This window comes from Mixophyes fleayi, chromosome 4, assembly GCF_038048845.1.
Source record: "Mixophyes fleayi isolate aMixFle1 chromosome 4, aMixFle1.hap1, whole genome shotgun sequence".
Classification (NCBI taxonomy): domain Eukaryota; kingdom Metazoa; phylum Chordata; class Amphibia; order Anura; family Limnodynastidae; genus Mixophyes; species Mixophyes fleayi.
The window spans coordinates 163592074-163612682 of record NC_134405.1 but is presented as its reverse complement, the minus strand read 5'-3'; the positions used below and the strand labels follow the sequence as shown (position 1 = coordinate 163612682).

The following is a 20609-nucleotide window of genomic DNA, read 5'->3' as shown; positions in this document are numbered from 1 at the left end:
ATGTTTTTTTTTGTTTTTGTTTTTGTGCCTGTGGGGATGTCGGGCAGAGGGGAGTGCCTCTCAGGCTTGGGGCCCCCTGCCTTGCTTACCCCGCTTACTGCCTGCCCTGGGCACAGCCTTGTTGTAATCTGCTGTTTAAATATGTTCTCTTATTGCAACTTAGACACAGCTATCATTCAATTAGGCTGCTGCTTTTGGATATCTGTGCTTCCTTTTCCTGTTTCCTGTGTTGGTTGTAGTTTATCTCTACTAGTTTGTGCTTGTCTATTTAGTTCTCTGTTTGAAAGTTTTGGTTTTTGACCTTGGCCTGGAATTTTGGATTTTGTACGTACTCTGCTTTCTCCCGACCTTTAGATTGCATTTTGACTTTGCTTGAAATTTTCCTGCCACAAACTCTGGACTGTATTTGAACTTTGAATTTAGATTGATTTATGTTGTGCAACATTATTTCTGCACTTTTGTTAGACACTGGTGCTTGTTCTCCTCGAGCCTCCCCGTGTCACATCCTAACTGCACGATACTTGTCAACCTAAGCCTGCACCACCTAGAGCTTATCACCTGGGGGCACCCAAGTATTGGTGAGCAACTTGTGCTCTATAAGAACATTGGCTGCTATAGGTGTAGACCTCTGCAAGATGGTTCTGGGGTTCTTAGAGTATCCACACCAGGATCGTAACACAATGTCACCGTATTGTGGCACCCTGTATGTGTTTGGATTTGTACCATGAGTTGTCTTTTTAATCTAAAAGCACAAAATTTGCTATGGATCAACTCAGAGACCATTACAATACAGATAAAATATGTGAGGAGCTATTATGACAAACCAATAGAGACAGGTGTCTGTTTTGGGTTAAACCAATGTTGCTATATTGCAGGCCATAAACATAAAAAGTCTCATTCACTTACCTTGTACTTAAATGGAGGGTCTTAAAGAGAGGCTGTCACCAAAGTCCGACAGTTACTTTTCAAACCCACTGTCCGGCACGCTCCCTCTACTCATCCCTTCGCTTCAGAAGCAGAACCTTGTGCCCTAATAGTAATACTTTGTACAACGGAAGGCACATAGCCCTTTAATAGCTTTGAACCTGTAATCTTGTGTTCTGTCCTGAGATCCGCCCTACTCCTCAGCCCAGCTATTTAAACCCGCTCAGTGCACAGGCATTTGCTTTTGAGTATTAGACTCCATACTTTTACATTAGTGTTCCTGTGCATATTGTGGCTGATTCCTGTGTATTCTCACCCAGACTGCTCCTGACTCCTCTTCTGCCTGTCGTTTGGTACTGTATATTCCTGATTGTTGCTGATCCGGCTTGTTCTGATAATTTGTTTGTGTACCAGTCCCGGCTATGTTGACCAGTCTTTGGCACTTTGAGACCAGCTTGTCTTGCCTGGAAGCAGCGCAGAGGGTTGCCACCTGCGAACTTACCTACAGCAAAACCCATACTTCCTTGCTAAGATCCGTGGTGAAAACCAGTGGTTCAATAGACTCTACGACTCTGTAACTGCCAGCGCTAATCCAGGTTGGCGAAAGTGAATCCACTATATCTGCTAGAATTGTGAGAGAGGCATAACAGAAAGGAACATTGGGAGTGGAAGATTAGTTGCAATGCAGCTTTCAGCACAGATCTCAGAGGGGAACAGAAATTTGTCAGGCAGGCCAGAGAAGATTGCAATAATCAAGGCAGGAGATGACAAGTGCATGGATGACGATATTGGTGCCAACCAAGAAGAGGAAAGGGTGAACAAATGGTAATAAAACAATGCTGGGTAATTGTCACAAATCTGGAATTAGGTAGGACCCTTTAGACCTGCCTAACTTGGCACTACCTCCCAGGAGGCGCGGAGTCAAACGACACGAAAGGTTTTCACCAGTGACCCCCACAAGGGGATATGGACAGGGCCGTCTCTTCCATTGGGCACGATGGGCAGGTGTCCGGGGGCCCTGCAGGCAAGGGGGGCCCGTCCGAATCCTAAATACTTTTAAATACTTACCTTGCGGTCACATCAGCGGTGAACTGGCTCCCTCCCTGGTCCCCTCTTCCGTGCTGTACTCGAAGTGAATGCTGGGCGTGATGTCACGCCCAGCATTCACTGCAACCACAGCACGGAAGAGGGCAGAAGAGACTCAGCGGCGCGAAAAAAAGAAGGGGATCGGACTTAAGGTAAGTTAAGGGGGCCCCTCTATATATATATATATATATATATATATATAGATATGTGTAAAAAAAGAAGTGATTATATATATAATCACGTTTTTTTTTACATACATATATATTTTTTTTACACACACACACACACACACACACTATTTATATATATATATGTATATATATATATATATATATGTATATATGTATATATATATATTTTTTTTTTTTTTAGGGGCCCGGTACACTGCATTGCCCGGGGGCCCATAAAGTTGTTAAGGTGGCCCTGGATATGGACTAGGCTGCTTTCGTGCCACATGTCACAGCCCCCCTGGTAGGTGTTAAGCGAGATCTAGTGGAGAGATTAAGGTAGAGAAGATAATGCTCTGAGTAGGACAACAGGAATAAGATGTATGTGTCACGGGCACTAGGAGTTGCTTACCCGAGTTTCACCAGATGGAACTCTGCTAGAGAGGCGGGGTTATGGCACGCACTTCAAAGCAGGCAGGTGAATGATTGGAGCGACACAACAGCAGGAGAGTAGAGATAGTCTGAGGAAGTCAGCGACTTGCAGCTATGGTTAGAGGAAAGTCAGCGATTTGGAGCAGTAAACCGGAGGCTGAAGATAATGTAGACACGAGGAGTGGACGTGGATAGGTGATGGTAGTTAGAGGAGGAGTCAGTGGTCTGCGTACAGCAAGTTGTACCACTGCAGTGATGGGAAGAATAGTACTGGTGCAGGTAGGAAGCAGGGTAGTCGGTGGTCTGCGTTCAGCAAGTTGTACCACCGCTATGGTGAGGAGTCTGGTCCAGGTGTAGGTAGGTAATAGGAGAGTCAGTGGTCTGCGTATAGCAAGTTGTACCACCGCTGTGATAGGAGGACTTGTCCAGGGGCGGGTAGGTAGCAGGGAAGTCAGTGGTTTGCGTGCAGCAAGTTGTACCACTGCTGTGAGAAGGAATGAGGACTTGTCCAGGTGCAGGAGAGTGAAGTTGAAAGGCAAACTGTGGCTGTATGGAAACAGCGCGAGTAGGGCAATGTCTTGTGAGGCAGAGATGGAAGGCACAATGAATAGTCTGTATGGAGTAGATGCCTTGCAGGGAGGAGAAGCTGGTCACAGCAGATATGCACAATAACGCTAAGTAGTAGCGTGAGGAGATATCGTAGCTTGAGTGAAAGCTTGTCCTTAATGAAGCAATGCAGTAACACAGTCTATATGGGTATTTCTGTGCAGCAAACAACAATGGATACAACTGGTATGCGAGCAATAGTCAGTAGAGCATACCCAGTTGTGTAGATCCGGAATCAGCTGAGAAGTGAAGCGCTGTAGCGGTATGGGAACGGCCGCTGAGTGGGGCAGGGAGCAGCGTGGAAGCTGAAGCACGAGTAGAGCTAGAAGCAGTTTGGAAACTGTACACACGAGTAGAGCTGGAAGCAGTTTGGAAACTGCACGCAGGAGTAGAGCTGGAAGCAGTTTGGAAACTGCACACAGGAGTAGAGCTGGAAGCAGTTTGGAAACTGCACACAGGAGTAGAGCTGGAAGCAGTTTGGAAACTGCACACAGGAGTAGAGCTGTAAGCAGTTTGGAAACTGCACACACCTATAGAAGTTCACTGGGAGTGAGACTTCAAGATCAGGAAACTACCTAAGGCTGCAGGTGCCTTAAGTAGGGAGGGGTGATTGATCCATCAATCACATTAGTGGTCAGGTGTAGTTGTTAAAGGGACCTGCGCATGCCCAGTGCGACAGGATGGCGGACGGCCGCGCAGTATTGGTAGGAGAATTGTGATAGTAGTAGTTGTCCAGGTGGGATTCAATAGATAATACAAGTACTGGCTGAGATATGGATCTGTGGCTAAATGTACACTTAGGTCCAGATATGCTTGGAGTCTTTGGTTTTGCTTACTCATTACAATAATGTATTTGGGAGCACTGAGGCTGGATCAGGACGAGTACAGCGTTCACGGCAGGGATACACGTACTATTTATAAGGCAATACAGGTACTGGCGATGATTATGGATCTGCGGCTCGATGTACACTTGGGTCCAGATGTGCTTTGGAGCACTGAGGCAGGTTCAGGAGGGGTACAGTGTTTGCAGCAGCAATCCAGATAGAACAGAGTACACAATATTAGTGTAGCAGAGAAGGCGAAACTCCCGCCAGGTAAACGCTTCAGGTACAAACAGACTGGAGGCATGGAAATAGCTGTCACAGCAAACAGCCAGAATTAACATCCACACACTAGGAGAGACTCAAAGAACTGGCAATCAATAGGGAAAAGGAGGTGTCTTGAATAGTATAACCAATAGGGGGCATCTGCCAATGGAAATGAATGGGAGTTGTCAAAAGACAGAACGGCACATGCCCAGTCTGGATCCTGGAATGTTGGGAGCCCTATTTGGGGGGGAAAATGGGTACATTTAGAAAATTCCAATCGGCAGCGGCATTAAATCAATAGGACTCACCATTAATACTTAGGCCTTCCTCCAACACCAACATTAAAGTAATAGTATTCCCATTTAATAAATAAACCTATTTCCCTTCCCCCAGCAATAAATTAATAGCATTTACGTATAATAAATGTAAAAGATAAAGGCAGAAAAAGGAGCGCAAATAGATGCTGGTATAATGACAAACAAAGGAAAGAAAAACATAGATCAAAAGTGGCAATGTTTACACTCCTTTGCAATTGTGAGCAGTCCAGCACGTGTGTCCAGTAAACCTCTAGCTCAACCTCACTACCGCTTACCCTACCTCTCGATGTCTCCATGAGGCCAGGAGGTGATGTGTCCAGGTTGTTCCTCCAGAGCTTAGCAGCGCACACATCTCCTGGATGTTTGCGACGATGTTTGTGCAGCTTCTCTCGGCGGTGGTTACTGTTACTATGATGTGCTGGATAGGTCAAAAAGATGCAGTCAGTTCAATGCGTTTCATCCACTGGGGACTTTGTCAAGAAATATAATAAATGTACCTATTTCCCGCAACCATCACTGCCATTAAATAATTCATATTCACATTTAATAAATAGACCTCATGCCTTTCAAAATCAGCCCCGCATTCAATTAATAGCCGCCAAACCACCCCATCTTAAATTAATAGTCCCCACTATAAAATTAAATTGCCCCACCAACACCCCACAAACAAAATAGCACCCATTACTTAGCCACCACCTACCACACACACATTACATTGCCTCAAGCCCGCTGTGCCAACACAAACACATTACTGTGCCCCTTCATCACCATGCTGTGCCCCCTTTTTATCACACTGCGCCCTCCATGCTGCTTTTGCTCCCCCCTTCTCCTGGCACCCCTTCATCACCCTGTGCCATGCTGCTTTGGCCCCCCTTCACACTCTGCCTTACTGCTTTGCCCCCCCTTCACACTCTGCCATACTGCTTTGGCCCCCTTTCACTCTCTGCCATGCTGCCTTTGCCTCTTCTCACTCTTTGCCATGCTGCCTTTGCCATTCTGTCTTCTGTCTTCTCTCTTCTTGCTGACTCATCTCCACGCCTCTCCTCACCGGCGTGATGATGTCACACTCGGCATTCAGTGCGTACGGAGCAGAGAGGAGTCAGGGAGCGCCGCATTCACGTGAGTATTTTTATTTTATTTTTTTAAAGTTACCCGCTCCCCCCTCCAACGAAGAGGGGAGTCATCCGGGTTGGGACCTACCGGGCGATAGCCCGGCCCCCCGGTGGCCCAGTCTAACCCTGGTCACTCTCCATTCTCTAGTGACATTGCTCAGTGCCATTGCTCACACAGAAACAGGGGTAACAGTGTTCTTGTCACTCTCCATTCTCTAGTGACATTGCTCGGTGCCATTGCTCACACAGAAACAGGGGTAGCAGTGTTCTTGTCACTCTCCAATCTCCAGTGCCATTGCTCAGTGCAATTGCTCATACAGAAACAGGAGGGGTAGCAGTGTTCCAAAACCAAAACACGCGAGGGCTGTTTTGCCAAACCCAAAACTAAGACACAAAGTTCTTCCAGATCCAAAACCAAAACACGGGGGTCAGTGAACATCTTTAATTATGTTTGATCTTATTCCTGTTAATGAGTGCTGTAAATTGTTCTTTAACAGAAATATAAATGAAAAAATATATAAAAATATTATTTTCCCTTGGATTTACTGTATATGTATTATTTTGCAAACAACTTAAGTATTTCTGTCCTGACCTAAATATTTATTACATTATTTTGACCCAACTACTTAGAAAACGGGACTGCTCTGTAATTGTTTTGGATTAAGGGTGCCTTGAAAAAATTATGGCGACCCTAAGGGTGCCTCGAACTGAGAAAGTTTGAGGACCACTGGTGTAAAGGGTAAAAGGGTAGCCTAGTGAGGTTAAGAGGGTGGTTGAGGAAAACCCTGAAGAGGTGGGTTTTCAGAGAATGCTTGAAGGTTTGAAGACTAGAGGAAAGTCTTATTGTGCGAGGGAGGGAATTCCACAAAGTGGGTGCAGCCCCCAAAAAAGTCCTGTAAGCAGGAATGGGAGCATGTGATGAGAGTGGAAGAAAGATGCAGATCTTGTGCAGAATGGAGGTGTCGAGATGGGAGATGTTTTGAAACAAGTGAGGAGATGTATGTTGGTGCAATTTTGTTGACGGCCTTGTATGTTAGTAGAAGACTTTTATATTGGATTCGTTGAAAAACAGGCAGCCAATGTAGAGACTGACAGAGTGGCTCAGCAGAGGAAGAATGATTTGCAAGGAAAATCAATCTAGCCGCTGCGTGCAAAATAGATTGTAGGAATGAAAATCTGCTTTAGGGAACACCAGTAAGGAGGGAATTGCAACAGTTGATGCAAGAGATGATGAGTGCATGAATTAAAGTTTTTGCAGTGTCTTGTGTGAGATATGTACGTATTCTGAAAATACTTTTTAGATGTATGTAACATGATATAAATATAGAGTTGATGTGGCGAACAAAGAATTGTCGTTAATCTAGGATTCTACCTAGACAGCGAGCTTGCGGGGTGGGATTTATGGTCATGTTATCAATAGAAATGGCAGGCAGGAATCTACTGTTGGCAGGTGGGAATATTATTAACTTTATTTTTAAAAGATTGAGTTTTAATTGGCGAGAGTACATCCAAGATGAAATGATAGAACGACAGTAAGTAACACAAGGCAACGCAGATGGTGAGAGATCAGGAGACGTCAGATAAAATTGTGTATTATCTGCATAGAGATGATACAGAAATCCAAAGGAGCTTATTAGTTTTCCAAGAGAAGTGGTGTAGATAGAGAATAGCAGAGGGCCTAGGACTGAGTTTTGTGGTACTCCAACTGATAGAGGAAGCTGAGCAGAGGTGGATCCAGAGAAATTAACACTGAAAGAGCGATTAGATAGGTAGGATGAGAACAAGGATAGGACAGTGTCTTGAAGGCCTAGGGATTGTAGTGTTTGTGTGAGAAGAGAGTGGTTAACAGTGTCAAATACAGCAGAGAGATCCAGGAGAATTAGAATGAACCCTGAGACAATTGTTCCTTATTTAAAAAGTGTTTTCCTGTATTGTGCTGTGATGTGGATATTGTTAGGGTTGGTAGTTGCACTTGATGGGACAGCAGTAAAGTGCTCACCTCCTGACATGACAAGATCTGCAGATCATTACTCCTCTGTCATTGAAGCTCACAACTCTGAGCAATGACAATTCTAGCAGCAAAGCCTGATGAAAGTTTTACAGTCCTAACTAAAAAAAATTTTTTTAATGTAGACACAATAAAAAATGTATTGTGTTTAGAAGATCCTAAGCACTCAAGTTATTTTGATGTTTAAAGAAACAAGGATTGTTCCAAGATTTTAGACAAAGAAACACGCACAGACACAAAGATAAATTTAGTTTGATTTTCTTGGACACAGTAGTATAGTGAAATACATCATTTGAAACTCATTCTTTAATGATTTCTTATGTATCCAAGATTCCAGCTTGAATGGCCTTCATCATTAACAAAATGTTTCTTAACATGACAGCACATTTGTGTACTTATGGTAATACAAACAGTGTTTTATTTGACTTAGTTCTCAGAGGTGGTCAGGCACAGGGCAAATTGTAATCCTCTCACTGCTTTAAACACATAATCGCTGAGTTAGACATGAACACATTTTTGCTTAAGTAGAACTATCCTAAAGACTGGTCTGGAAGTTGCTACCAAGGAATGAACTTGAGAGCACTGACATTAGAAGCATTAGACCTCTCTATCTTTGAAATACAGACCACATCTAATTTGATAAAATAGAAGACAAAATGCAACAATTTATTAAACATAACTTGAATGTCACCTCAAAGACTTCTCTTTAGAATCTATGTTGTTGTAGTACTTGGAATGTACTTTAGATCAGTAGTTAACAGCCTATATCTCTGCAGTATTCTACAACAGCAGCTTGTTTTTGTAGTTCCACAACAGGCTACCTGCCACTGGTCTAGATTATAATGTAATCCTTGCTATGTTAACGAATAAGTAGCATTTACTGAGAGCTGGTAGATGTACTTAAAGTTATTCTCTGTTAATTCTTTACATCTTGTTTTTTACAAGCTTTTGGAAAGAGGAGACATAGATGATTTTGGAAACGTTAATACTTCTACAATGAGAGAAAGTGAAGATGATGTGTCACAATTGCCACTAAGGGCTGTTCTTAAGGTATGGTACTCTGTCTAACATTTCACTACTCACATTCTACTAGAATGGAGAACTGTTATCTAATTTACCTCTGTCAGTGTATCATAGCTGCTTTTGCTTTGCTGTTCTTCAGTGTATAAATGAGAGAGAAGAGACACCGCTAAAGAGAATAGGGAGGATAGGAACACTGGGCATTCACATACATGAATGGGAATTATTTACATGTCAAATTATGAAGCTATTTTACATGCAGACTCTTGGAATTCCAACCATGTAAAACAAGTTGTGAAGAATGAGGACCATCTGCTCTGGGCAGGAACTGTTAGGTCCTCCATCTGTTCAGTAGGTGTTTCAATAGGGATCGTTTGTATGCTCCTTTTTCAGGTTATTCTGATGTATCAGTACAAATATGAGATTATGGGGAACTTGAAAACCTATAACTTATGATATATGTGATAGAACCTCTTGCCAATAAGGTTTTCACTTTGTCAACACGGAGTCGAAACTGTGGGGTACATCTTGTGTAGGAGTTCTGGGGTGTAGTACCATCTGGTGAATTAATTAGTATCTTAGATTTGTATGGATATATAGGCCTTTTGTGTGACAATAAAGATTTTGGACCATTGTTTGTTTTTCTGTCAGATAGCAAATAAAGTTTATTTCTTGAATATGAAACTTGACTCATGGTATCTGAGGAAAATATATTCTATATAGAAATATAGTAATCCTACAGTCACTCCCGATTCCATATCCTATATTTAAAAAGATCTAAACCCTCTGAATAGATATAGTTTAATTAGAGAGGGCATTAATTCAGTGCCTAATATTATCTATAGAGAGGGCTATTTACACTTGTTTTTAGTTCATTTAAGGTAGCCAATTTGCCATCTCTTGTTAACTTGAAGACTATAAATTGCTTCAGTGCAAACCAATACCCAAACTATGTATCAGACAGCATCAGTAAAAACATTGGAGTAACAGAAGTGTTATGTGAATCATTGGCAATGCCTTGAGATATGGTGTATGAGGTTTCTGGAACACAAGGGCCCACACACAACTTTAACTTTGCAAAACTTTAATCTGAAGCAACCAAGAATTTGTCTGTGGAATATCTAAGCCAATCTGTGTTCCGCACCAGGGCCAAGTCCATGTAGTTATACCACATATCCAGGACCACAACACTTTTTTTCTAGTCATCAATAGAAATTTGCTGAGACTTGGGGTAAATATATCAAGCTGAGAGTTTCCAGATTGTTTGAAAAGTGGAGATGTTGTCTATAGCAACCAATCAAATTCTAGCTATCATTTATTTAGTGCATTCTACAAAATGATATTTAGTATCAGATTGCTATAGGCAACATCTCTACTTTTCAAACCCGCTGAAAACTCTCAGCTTGATACATTTACCCCTTGGTGGTTTATTCATTCAAATTATATCTGGCCTCGAATGCACTTATCCCAGAGCAGCTGGGATAAGTAAACAAAGGGAAATAAGGACACAGGAAAATGTCATATCATATGTTCTCAAATATCATATCTGCAGGAGTCATGTTTGATATGAATGAAATGAAGGACAACTTATGACTTGTTGTTTGGAGGTAAAATCATCTTTGTAGGACATTCCGTTGAGATGTTAGGTCAGGGTAATGAAAACCTGACTTGAAAGGTGTTTGAACAAAGGTCATAAACAACTAATTTGCATTTACACAGAATTTCTAGTTTTGACATCACAGTGGACGGAGGGCTGTAGGTAATGGCAGCATGTTTACAATGTCTTGTAACTCTAAGAAATGTGTAACTTTTTTGGGAGTCAATATGATATTGAGAAGTGTCCTTTTATTTCATGCTCTCCCAGCAAGACAGAAACTGATCAGTTATCATTTCTGTTGTTTTATTCCCTTTTTTATTTTTTTTACAAGAAACTATTGTATTATACCTTATATGTCATTGTGTTACTTGTTTTTATGTTAAGCATTGTGGCTTTATTTTCCATATTACTTTATACTTAGTAAGTTCAGGTCTCTGTATTTATGAATTCACATGTCAGACTTAGCTTGGCTTTAGAACACTACATAGTTGAAATAGAACAGATCATTTGGTGTATGATAACTGAAAGTAAATAGTGATAGATTAGTTTAAAGGGAGAACCAAAGGCTTCCTTAGTAAGAGTGTCAGCTCTTCACAAAAATCCTTGGTGGTGGCATAATTGTTAAGGCAAAATTAGTGTGTGGAATAGACAGGGAACGTTTTAATCCTATTTTTACATGTGGGTACACTAGTACATAACGCCTCATTTTTTGCCTCCTCCATACAAAATATGCTAAATATTTCACACACAAACACAGTTATTGTCACGTGTAAAATCCATAATATCTTGTGCTGTAGTGAAAACAGGCTAAGACAGGATTTGCACTGCTGAAGCTGTGTTTGTGTATTTTTGTAATGACTCTTTGTATGTTTAGTTTTGCTTTAACTGCAGCGTTAGATGGAATGATTTGTGCCATTAGCCTAGCGGGTACCGGAATTTCTGCCTTGGACAGTTGGTTGAAGGATGGACAGCAGGATCAAGATGAATAGGATATCTGATAATAATACATACTTGTCTTTCTAGTCCTGGAAATACAGAGGAAGAAGGAAAAGAAGACCAGAAATATAGAGGATTTTTCATTGAAGACCTAAGTCAGTGTACTGTAGTCTTCCAAAGTCTTATCATAGTACAGCTATTGACCGGCAGTATATATCTACTGAAGTTATGTAGATAAAATTAATCAGTCATTCAGCTAATGTGCTTCCTGCATAATGTAAACCTACATAGAATAATGGCTTCAGTTCTAAGCAAACAACCTCAAAATTAATTGGTGCAGAAGCAAAAATTATTTTTGTATCTAGTATAAATAAAATATATATAAATATAAACATCAGTTTGCTCCAGTCTAGCTGTCTTGTGATAACACAAGAGAAATTATGTTTCATTAGCATTCTGACATGACAACCTTTAACGATATGCAGCACACTCCCATCAAGTTAATTCTAGATCTGTGTGAAGTAGTATATTATCTGCAGGTCTGCCAAGAGGAATTCAGGGCCTTGGCGCAACAACTTCATGGGGCCCCCCTTATAGTTGAGCATGTAAATAATTTTGTGGCGGCGCAAAAGTCGTAATGGGTGTGTTCATACAATTGGGGGCGTGGCTATGCATCATTGGGAAGTAGCTAGCCGGTAAAAACCGCTAGGCCACCCTTCTACAGAAAGAAAACCTGGGCACAAGGGTGCAGTGCCCGCTCACCGGAGCGTGACATATGTTGCAGCACTCCTGACTTTCAGGACATCTAGCACCGTAGTGTAGTATCATCATCATCATCATCTATTTATATAGCACCACTAATTTCGCAGTGCTGTACAGAGAACTTATTTACATCAGTCCCTGCCCCATTCGAGCTTGCAATCTAAATCCACTAACTTACACACACACAAAGACCAAGAGAGACTAAGGGCAATTTAATAGCAGCCAATTAACCTACCAGTATGTTTTTGGAGTGTGGGAGGAAACCGGAGCACCCGGAGGAAACCCACGCAAACACAGGGAGAATATACAAACTCCACACAGATAAGGCCATCGTTGGGAATCAAACTCATGACCCCAGTGCTGTGAGGCAGAAGTGCTAGCCACTAAGCCATTGTGCTGCCGACATTGTGTACATAAAGAGTTCACAGTCTTGGCCTGTCCCTTACATTTGGCAGAACACTCATTTCTGTCCCACTAGAATCACAACATTTCACAGACTGTCCTGCTCTCCCCTACCTGTTCTTGTCACTTTCAACACCTGTGGCTGCAGTTTTCTTTAGTAGCGGCTTGTCTAGATCCTGGAATGTTGGGGGCCCTATTTGAAAAAAAAAATGGGTACATTTAGTGAATTCCAACCAGCCCCAGAGTTAAATCAGTAGCACCCACGAGTAATTAGACCTTCCTCCTGCCCCAACATTAAAATAATATTCCCATTTAATAAATAAACCTATTTCCCTCAATGCAAACAGGACAGCAATAAATTAATAGTATTTATATTTCATATATATACCTATTTCCTGCAACCATCACTGCCATTAAATAATTCATAGCCACATTTAATAAAGAGACCTCCTTCTCCCCAAACTCACCCCCACATTCAATAGCCCCTAAACCAACCCATCTTAAATTAATAGTCCCCAATATTAAATTGCCCCACAAACAAATCAAAAACAAATTAAATCACCCCACAAACAAAATTGCACCCATTAATTAGCCACCACCTACCTCACATTACATTACCACAAGCCCCCTGTGCCATCGCACACACACATTACCACAAGCCCCCTGTGCCATCACATACACACATTACCACAAGCCCCCTGTGCCATCACACACACACATTAACACAAGTCCCCTGTACCATCACACACATATTACCTCAACCCCCGTGTGCCATCACACACACATTATTGCGCCCCTTCATCATCACCGCTTATTATCACACTGCGTTCTTCATGCTCCTTTCCCCCCCTTCACCTGGCCCCCCTTTAGCAAACTGTGCCATGCTGTTCCACCCCTTCATCACACTGTGCCATGCTGCTCCCCCTCTTAATCACACTGTGCCATGCAGCTCCCTCTCTTGATCACTCTGTGCCATACTGCCCCCCCTTCATCACACTATGCCATCCTGCCCCCTCGCCTTCATCACTGTGCTATCCTGCCCCCCTCTCCATCATCACTGTGTCATGCTGCCCCCCCTTCATTACACTGTGCCATCCTGCCTCCCCCCCTCCTTCATCACTGTGCCATGCTGCCCCCCCTCCTTCATCACTGTGCCATGCTGCTCCCCCTCGTTTATCACTGTGCCATCCTGCCTCCCCCCTCTCCATCACTGTGCCATCCTACCTCCCCCCTCTCCTTCATCACTGTGCAATGCTGCTCCCCCCCTCTCCTTCATCACTGTGCCATGCTGCCCCCCCTCTCCTTCATCACTGTGCCATCCTGCCCCCCATTCCCATCTCCTTCATCACTCAGTGCCTTTGTCTTCCTCCCCTTGCCTCCGTTCCTTTACTTACCTTTGTATTGGCTTCTTCATCTCTTCTCTTCTTCTTTTGTCTTCTGTCTTCTGGGTCCTCTCTGTGCCGCTCCTCACTGATGACGTCACACCCGACATTCAGTGCAAATGGAGCAGCGGGGAAGGAGGAGGGACGCCGGCGGCGCAATCATGAGAGTATATTTGTTTTTTAGTATCCTGCTTCCCCACCCCATTCCGCCCACTCACCATAAACCCCCTCCCCGGCCCCGTAGAAAAAAAAAAAGAAGAAGAAATAAAAATAATAGTTTTAAAAGAAAAACAGTCGGCAGTGAGGGCCCGGCAGGCCCGGGTAAATAGTATCCCACTCTCTCGGCAGCCCTGATTATCTGTATACAATGAAATAATATCGGTGCAATTATCAAATCTAAAACCCATTATATCACGGTTAGACCTTATTCAATAGCCTAAGGATTTACTTGCTAAGGCAAAAAGAGCTGTTGAGAGCAGACAGCCATACCATGTGGCCCTACCTAGATCAAACGGGTGCGATATATATCCATTCTCGCAAATCCTGGCCGCAGGGACAGAGTGAAACAATTTCACCTACTGGGCAACATTTAGACTAAATCCAAAACACTTCAATACCTCTCACAGGTAGACCCACTCAACGGAATGTAAGCCTTTGCACCATCTAAAGATGTTACCAGTGACTCATCCCCCAGTTCCACACAGCATCTGTAATGGCATATATAAGCACATTAGATTAATGATGGTAAATTTACCAGTCATAAAGCCAGTTTATTCTGAATTAACCACTTGAGAAATTAACATTTGTACATAAAAGGCAGAACTAACGATAGCATTGGGGATAAAGTGGATCTTTTGCCATTTTAGCAATGAATATAATTAAAGCTTCTGACATTGATGAAGCGAACATATCACCAGGCGTTAATCTTTCATCATTTTTTTAAAAGCTTAGGTACAAAATTACTTTTACAGTTCAATTAGGATACAATATACACCAAATAAATATGTTGTAACTTAAAATATTATGTTAAAGCCCGAAAGTGACTAATTATTCTTGATTATGGAGTATTTAATTAAATGCACTTGAAGAGTGAGTAACTTTGTATAGCAGAATGGTGTGGTAATTACAATGAATGTTTAGCCAATTCTTTCAATAATAAAGTGCCTCACTTTAACCATGCATATAAAACTTCCTTAGAATTGTTTAATAGAAACATTAATTTAATAAAGAACATGCGTTTGGTATAGATGAGTCATATGGGTAGGCGCTTACTTTGGCAACAGCCCATTAGATTCAAATCATTTCATAAATGTAATTTAAAACTAAAACTTATCTAACCAAAACACATATATTACTAGTTTATGTTTTAAGATTATTTAGTAGTGTAGAACTTTTAAGTTAAAAAGGTTAAAACTTCCTTGTTATATATGCACTGCATGTAATTGTTTAGCATCCTCTGCAGTAAACTGTACTTACTCTAATTCTCAAATTACAGGCCTTGTTAATTTTGTAATGCTTCTTCCAAAATGTTGCAGCAGACAGTGATTCACACGAATAATAATTATAAAATGTGCATATGAAATAATAACTCGCAAATACACTATGGGGTCTGTTTTTCATAGGGAGAAAAAAGACGGGTGTTTTCACCAGAGACATGGCTTCTCCCTATTTACCAAGCCCTGAAACCGGCAATAGCTATTGTCGGATATCACTGGTGATTGCCTTTGCCGACCACCTCTTGTGGTAACTTCCCCATGCAAAGATTACTGCAGCAATAGAGGAAAACATTTCTTTGTTTAATTAAATAAAGCATTTTTTCGAGTTAAAATTATTTTAAAATTGTTAATTTTTTCCCGGGTCACGCATGCACAGAAGTGAACCTGACTGGACAGTGAAGAGGTAAGTCTCTGCGTAGCGCTGCCACACAGTTTTGCTGAAGAACTGAACATTGCAAAGCATGGGGAAGCCTATTTAAGAAGGATCACAGCGGCACGTGTATTGCTGCAATCCACTGAGTGGATTCGCCATCTGGATTACAGCAGCAAGCGAGGAAAAAATGCTTTATTTAATTAAATAAAATTATGTTTCAATTCTTAACTAGAGACCAGGCTTGCAGTGCAGTGTGTATGTTTGATCTGGCAATGCTGGGTCATGCATGCACAGAAGGGACTCTGATTGGCCAGCGAAGCAGTAAGTCTCTGCTTACCGCTGCCAGTCAGTGTCACCGGGGAGCGGATCATCGCTCAGTTGGCCTGACAACCTTTTAATAATAAATAGCAGTGATAGATTTTCTATGGATGCCAGATGCGGCAATATGAAATCTCTTCTATCACTGTTTTTTGTTAAATAGTCATCTGTCTCCATTATTTAATTAAATAAGCTGTTCACTTTCAGGTTCTACTTGCCATATGATTTTTGTAATTTCTTGCAATTTTTTTAAGCAGGGTGGGCAATTTGAAAGAATGGCATTGCATAGTTGGTGTCCACCCACCCTTCACATTTATTCTGGGAAAAAAGCAATGGTTGGATGATTAGGCAGTACAGAAAACACTGTCCACTTGCTATTTATTCCAGAAATTATTCATTTGTAACACTCTCCGTCCTTTCTTACTGGTATTTCCTTTAAAGTTGTGGATTTTTATATCCAATTGTTGCTATTACAAAGGACCTAAAACTCACCCAGAGGCTCATACATTGCTAGTGTTGGTGTCTGTAGGAGATGTCCATCATGACTTCTCTTTTTCCTCCAAATGTAAACCTTAAGAAGGTTGTCTGGTGGCAGTGCTTGAAATGCTTAAACAATTTTGTGTCTTTTGATACGTTAATGACACCTGCCAAATCTATTCCAAAGATTACCTTTTATAGTGGCATTATCCTTTGACCAATTCTGTGTGTCACACAAGGATCTCATTCTAGATCCACTGTAGTCAATTGTAGTTAGAACAAAAATGAAGAAATCACAAAAAATACAACCCCCTGTCCAATTGAAGCACTAGGTGGTTTTTATTCCAATGTATTCAAATATGGTTTTCCATCTCCTAAGTGAAAGCTTGTAACCCAATTGTCTATGCCACTCGCTCAGTGCTACCATTATTACCAGCCCATCAGCAACATAATCTTTTATGTTATATTTCCAGTTATCCATCATCCCAACCCCTATTTCCCTGACCCCTTTGTCCTTCCTTTCCAACCTTCTCTGTTTCCGCCCACCCCTTCCTGTTGTGATTTTGATTTCACCTTTTGACTATAGTTAAGACAAAGGCATGTAGACAGACATGTTGTTCAAAAGGGAAAATATGATTATTATGTTATCTCACATGTCCTATTTAATGTTGTCTTCTTAATTGGTTACTTTTTTTGGAAAATTGCTACATAAAGGGGCATATTCATTTGTCTGCGTTACTTGCGGCGTGCGCACTATTACCATTATTATGGTAATAGTGCGCGTAATTAGCGTTATTACGGTACCTTTAACGCCGGCTTTCAGCGTTAAAGGTACCGTAATAACGGTAATAGTTTTAACGCCGTGTTACTTTTGCAAAAAACACGGACAATTGAATATGCCCCAAAGAATATATTAAACAAAATCAGATGCATTGTTAAAAAAATTGGGAAATACAGCACAATGAACCAATAGACCCTGTCGTGTAAATGGGTGCTTTGGGGTCATGGTGTTAAAACTACATAAGCATAAAAGAAGATAGCATCCAATAGGTTTGCTTGCACCAAGGAAAGTTTAGGAAACATTTCCTGGAGGTAGGAGTTAGTTAACTGTGCTCTATCCGGGGATGCCGTCTCACCCAGTAGATTACAAAGATTGTTACTATGTTCCGTCGACTTAATGATACTGTCTTGTGCTTATGCTGTTTTGTGTAAGCCTTGCTGAGTTTGAATGTCTTTTAGGAGTTACAAGCTTTTTCGGCTAAATAATATGTTTTACAGTATGATTAATATTTTGCCATGCATCTAGTAACTTTTTTTTTTTTTTTTTACTGATTTAAAAAAAATAAATGTGTTTTTTCGGAGTAAGTGTCTAGAAAAGCTGAAATCTCCTCCAGATTAGAAGATACCTTCCATACATTTTCCTACTGTTTCAATTATTGTTCTCAGAAATGCCATATGGCTTTTATTATGAAGATAAATATTGGCAAATGTATAGAATCTCTGAAAAATTGTGCCTTTCCAAATGTAAAGTGGCCATCATGGTCCTGCAACACTTCACTTTCCTGAAAAGAGACATGTTGGTTCATAACAGTACAAGTACCTCTAGATTTATTTTTAGAATAATTGCTATTATAGGCTCTAGAATTTTACCGGTTTTGTAAAAATCTAAGCTCTATTTAAAGCTTTTGTTTAGACCATGGACATTGAGCTACAGAAGTCGTAAATTAATTTTACATGAAAAGGCAACGGCCGGGCAGCGTCGCTGCAGCCAGGCGCGCCTGCGCATTAGGGACTAATAGTTAGATTCAGCCTGTGGCAGTCTTTAGCATGCAGGTGTGAGATTCAGGGCTAAGCCCTGATTGGCCTTTTAGTATCTGGCAATTAGTCTGCAACTGTGGCTCTGTTTGTGATTGGCTCTGGGCTGCATTTAAGGCAATGAGGGCTGATGCCTCATTGCCGGTAATAGCGTTCTGTCCTCAGTCCTGCTGCCTGCTTGTACTATCCGTTTAGGTTCCTGCTACCTTAGATTTGACCACCCGTGTTTGACCCCTGCTTGTTATTGGACCTGTGAACCTTCTCTTCTGACCTTGACCTTTTGCCTGGAATTCGGATTTTGCTTCTTTGCCTGTGAGTTTGACCCTTCGCTTGCCCTTGGATATTGCATCTGTGCCTGTGACCTTTTGACCTTGGATTTCTCTTATATACCGTCCACCAATCACTCCTGGGAAACTCCTTTAAGTCAGTATACGCTACTCGACCCTCGGTCGGCCCGCAGCCCAGTCTGTCCCCACCACTAGGGGCTCCAGCGAACACCTGGCCTTCTGAGTAGTTCCCGAGTTTCACTGTACTGACTTGGGAGTTCCTAACATTATAACCGGCTATGGACGGAGAGGAGTCGAATCTGTCCCCAGCCCAGATTCTGGCCAATCAGATACAGGCGGTTTCCCAAGTGGTGCAGACTTTATCCCAGCGCCTGGCAGTCCAAGAAGAGGCTTCCAGAGGCCGGCAGCCCCAGCAAGTTCTCGCTGGTGACACACCGGAGCCTAAGATGAATTTGCCTGACCGATTCTCTGGAAGCAGGCCAGCCTTCCGTAATTTTAAAGAGAGCTGCAAGTTGTACTTTCGACTGAAACCACGTTCCTCTGGTTCCGAACAACAGAGGGTAGGGATCATAATCTCATTACTCCAGGGCGACCCTCAGTCTTGGGCCTTCTCCTTGCCTTCCACAAGTCCAGCCTTACAGTCTGTGGATGCCTTTTTTCAAGCTCTAGGGTTATTATACGATGATACGGACAGGGTAGTCTCAGCTGAGGCTCATCTCCGTACGCTAAGGCAGGGACGTCGCTCAGCGGAAGAGTATTGTGCGGAATTTCGGCGATGGTCCACTGATAGCGCCTGGAATGACCCAGCATTGCGAAGTCAATTTCGCTTAGGACTTACCGAGCAAATTAAGGATTCCTTAGTCCAGTACCCGATATCCGACACGTTGGAGAATTTGATGCAACTTGTTATAAAAATTGATCGTCGGATCAGAGAGAGGAAGGCTGAACGGGAGTCCTCTGCTCCTATGGACGTTTTCGCTAACCTCGATAACACTTTGCCCGATTCCTCTGAACCCATGCAGTTGGGCGCTTACCGTTTGCCTCCCGAGGAACGCTCCAGAAGACGCTCACTAGGTTTGTGTATGTATTGTGGTCAACCAGGCCACTTAGTTCGTTCATGTCCCAACAAGCCGGGAAACTCCAAAGCCTAAGTGCAGGTGAAGAGGTGCACTTGGGTCTTCAGATTACCTCTTCAGAAAATTCTTTATTGGTCCCTGGACGTCTAACTTTCCGTGAGAGATCCATGGACTTGAAAGCTTTTCTTGACAGTGGTGCGGCTGGTAATTTCCTGGATATACATTTGGCTCAGGCGCTTGATATTCCGCATATCAAGTTAGGATCAAGCATCACCACATGTGGTTTGGATGGTAACCCCTTGCCTGGGGGAAGGATTCTCGCTAGGACTCCAATGGTTTGGTTGTCTGTATGAATCCTCCATACGGAGGAGCTCTCCTTCTATCTTATCACTTGTCCCTCCGCTCCGCTGATATTGGGGTATCCCTAGCTTCGCAGTCATAATCCCCTGATTGACTGGAAAAGTGGAGAGATTACTCGTTGGAGTCCCGAGTGTTCCACGTCTTGCTTGACCCTGCCGCTTAGAATCCTACAGCCTAGTCCAGACTTGTTGCCGGTACCTTACCAGGATTTCACTGATGTGTTCTGCAAAAGGAAAGCTGATTCCCTTCCACCACATCGAGAATATGACTGCGCCATTGATTTAGTCCCGGGTTCCAAGTTGCCCAAAGGGCGGTTATACTCCTTGTCCATTCCGGAGACTCAGGCCATGGCGCTATATGTGGAGGAAAACCTGAAAAAAGGATTCATACGTCCTTCTAAATCTCCCGTAGGCGCAGGTTGTTTTTTCGTGTCAAAAAAAGACGGCAGTCTTAGACCATGCATTGATTTCCGTGGACTGAATAACATCACTATCAAGAATATGTACCCGTTACCGTTGATTTCGGTCTTGTTCGATCAATTAAAATCTGCCACTATATTTTCGAAGAT

General features: G+C 42.3%; 2 protein-coding genes across 2 annotated transcripts in view; both read left to right on the top strand.

Moving 5' to 3' along the window:
* LOC142152281 (N-acyl-phosphatidylethanolamine-hydrolyzing phospholipase D-like) overlaps window positions 1-20609 on the top strand; it is a 386092-nt gene that overhangs the window by 134884 nt on the left and 230599 nt on the right. The gene's annotated exons all lie outside the window — the stretch shown is intronic.
* FBXL13 (F-box and leucine rich repeat protein 13) overlaps window positions 1-20609 on the top strand; it is a 189170-nt gene that overhangs the window by 42775 nt on the left and 125786 nt on the right. Inside the window, exon 7 of the mRNA XM_075208743.1 lies at window positions 8686-8790. Within this exon, the coding sequence (XP_075064844.1) occupies window positions 8686-8790 (105 nt within the window). The remainder of the gene's footprint in view (window positions 1-8685; window positions 8791-20609) is intronic.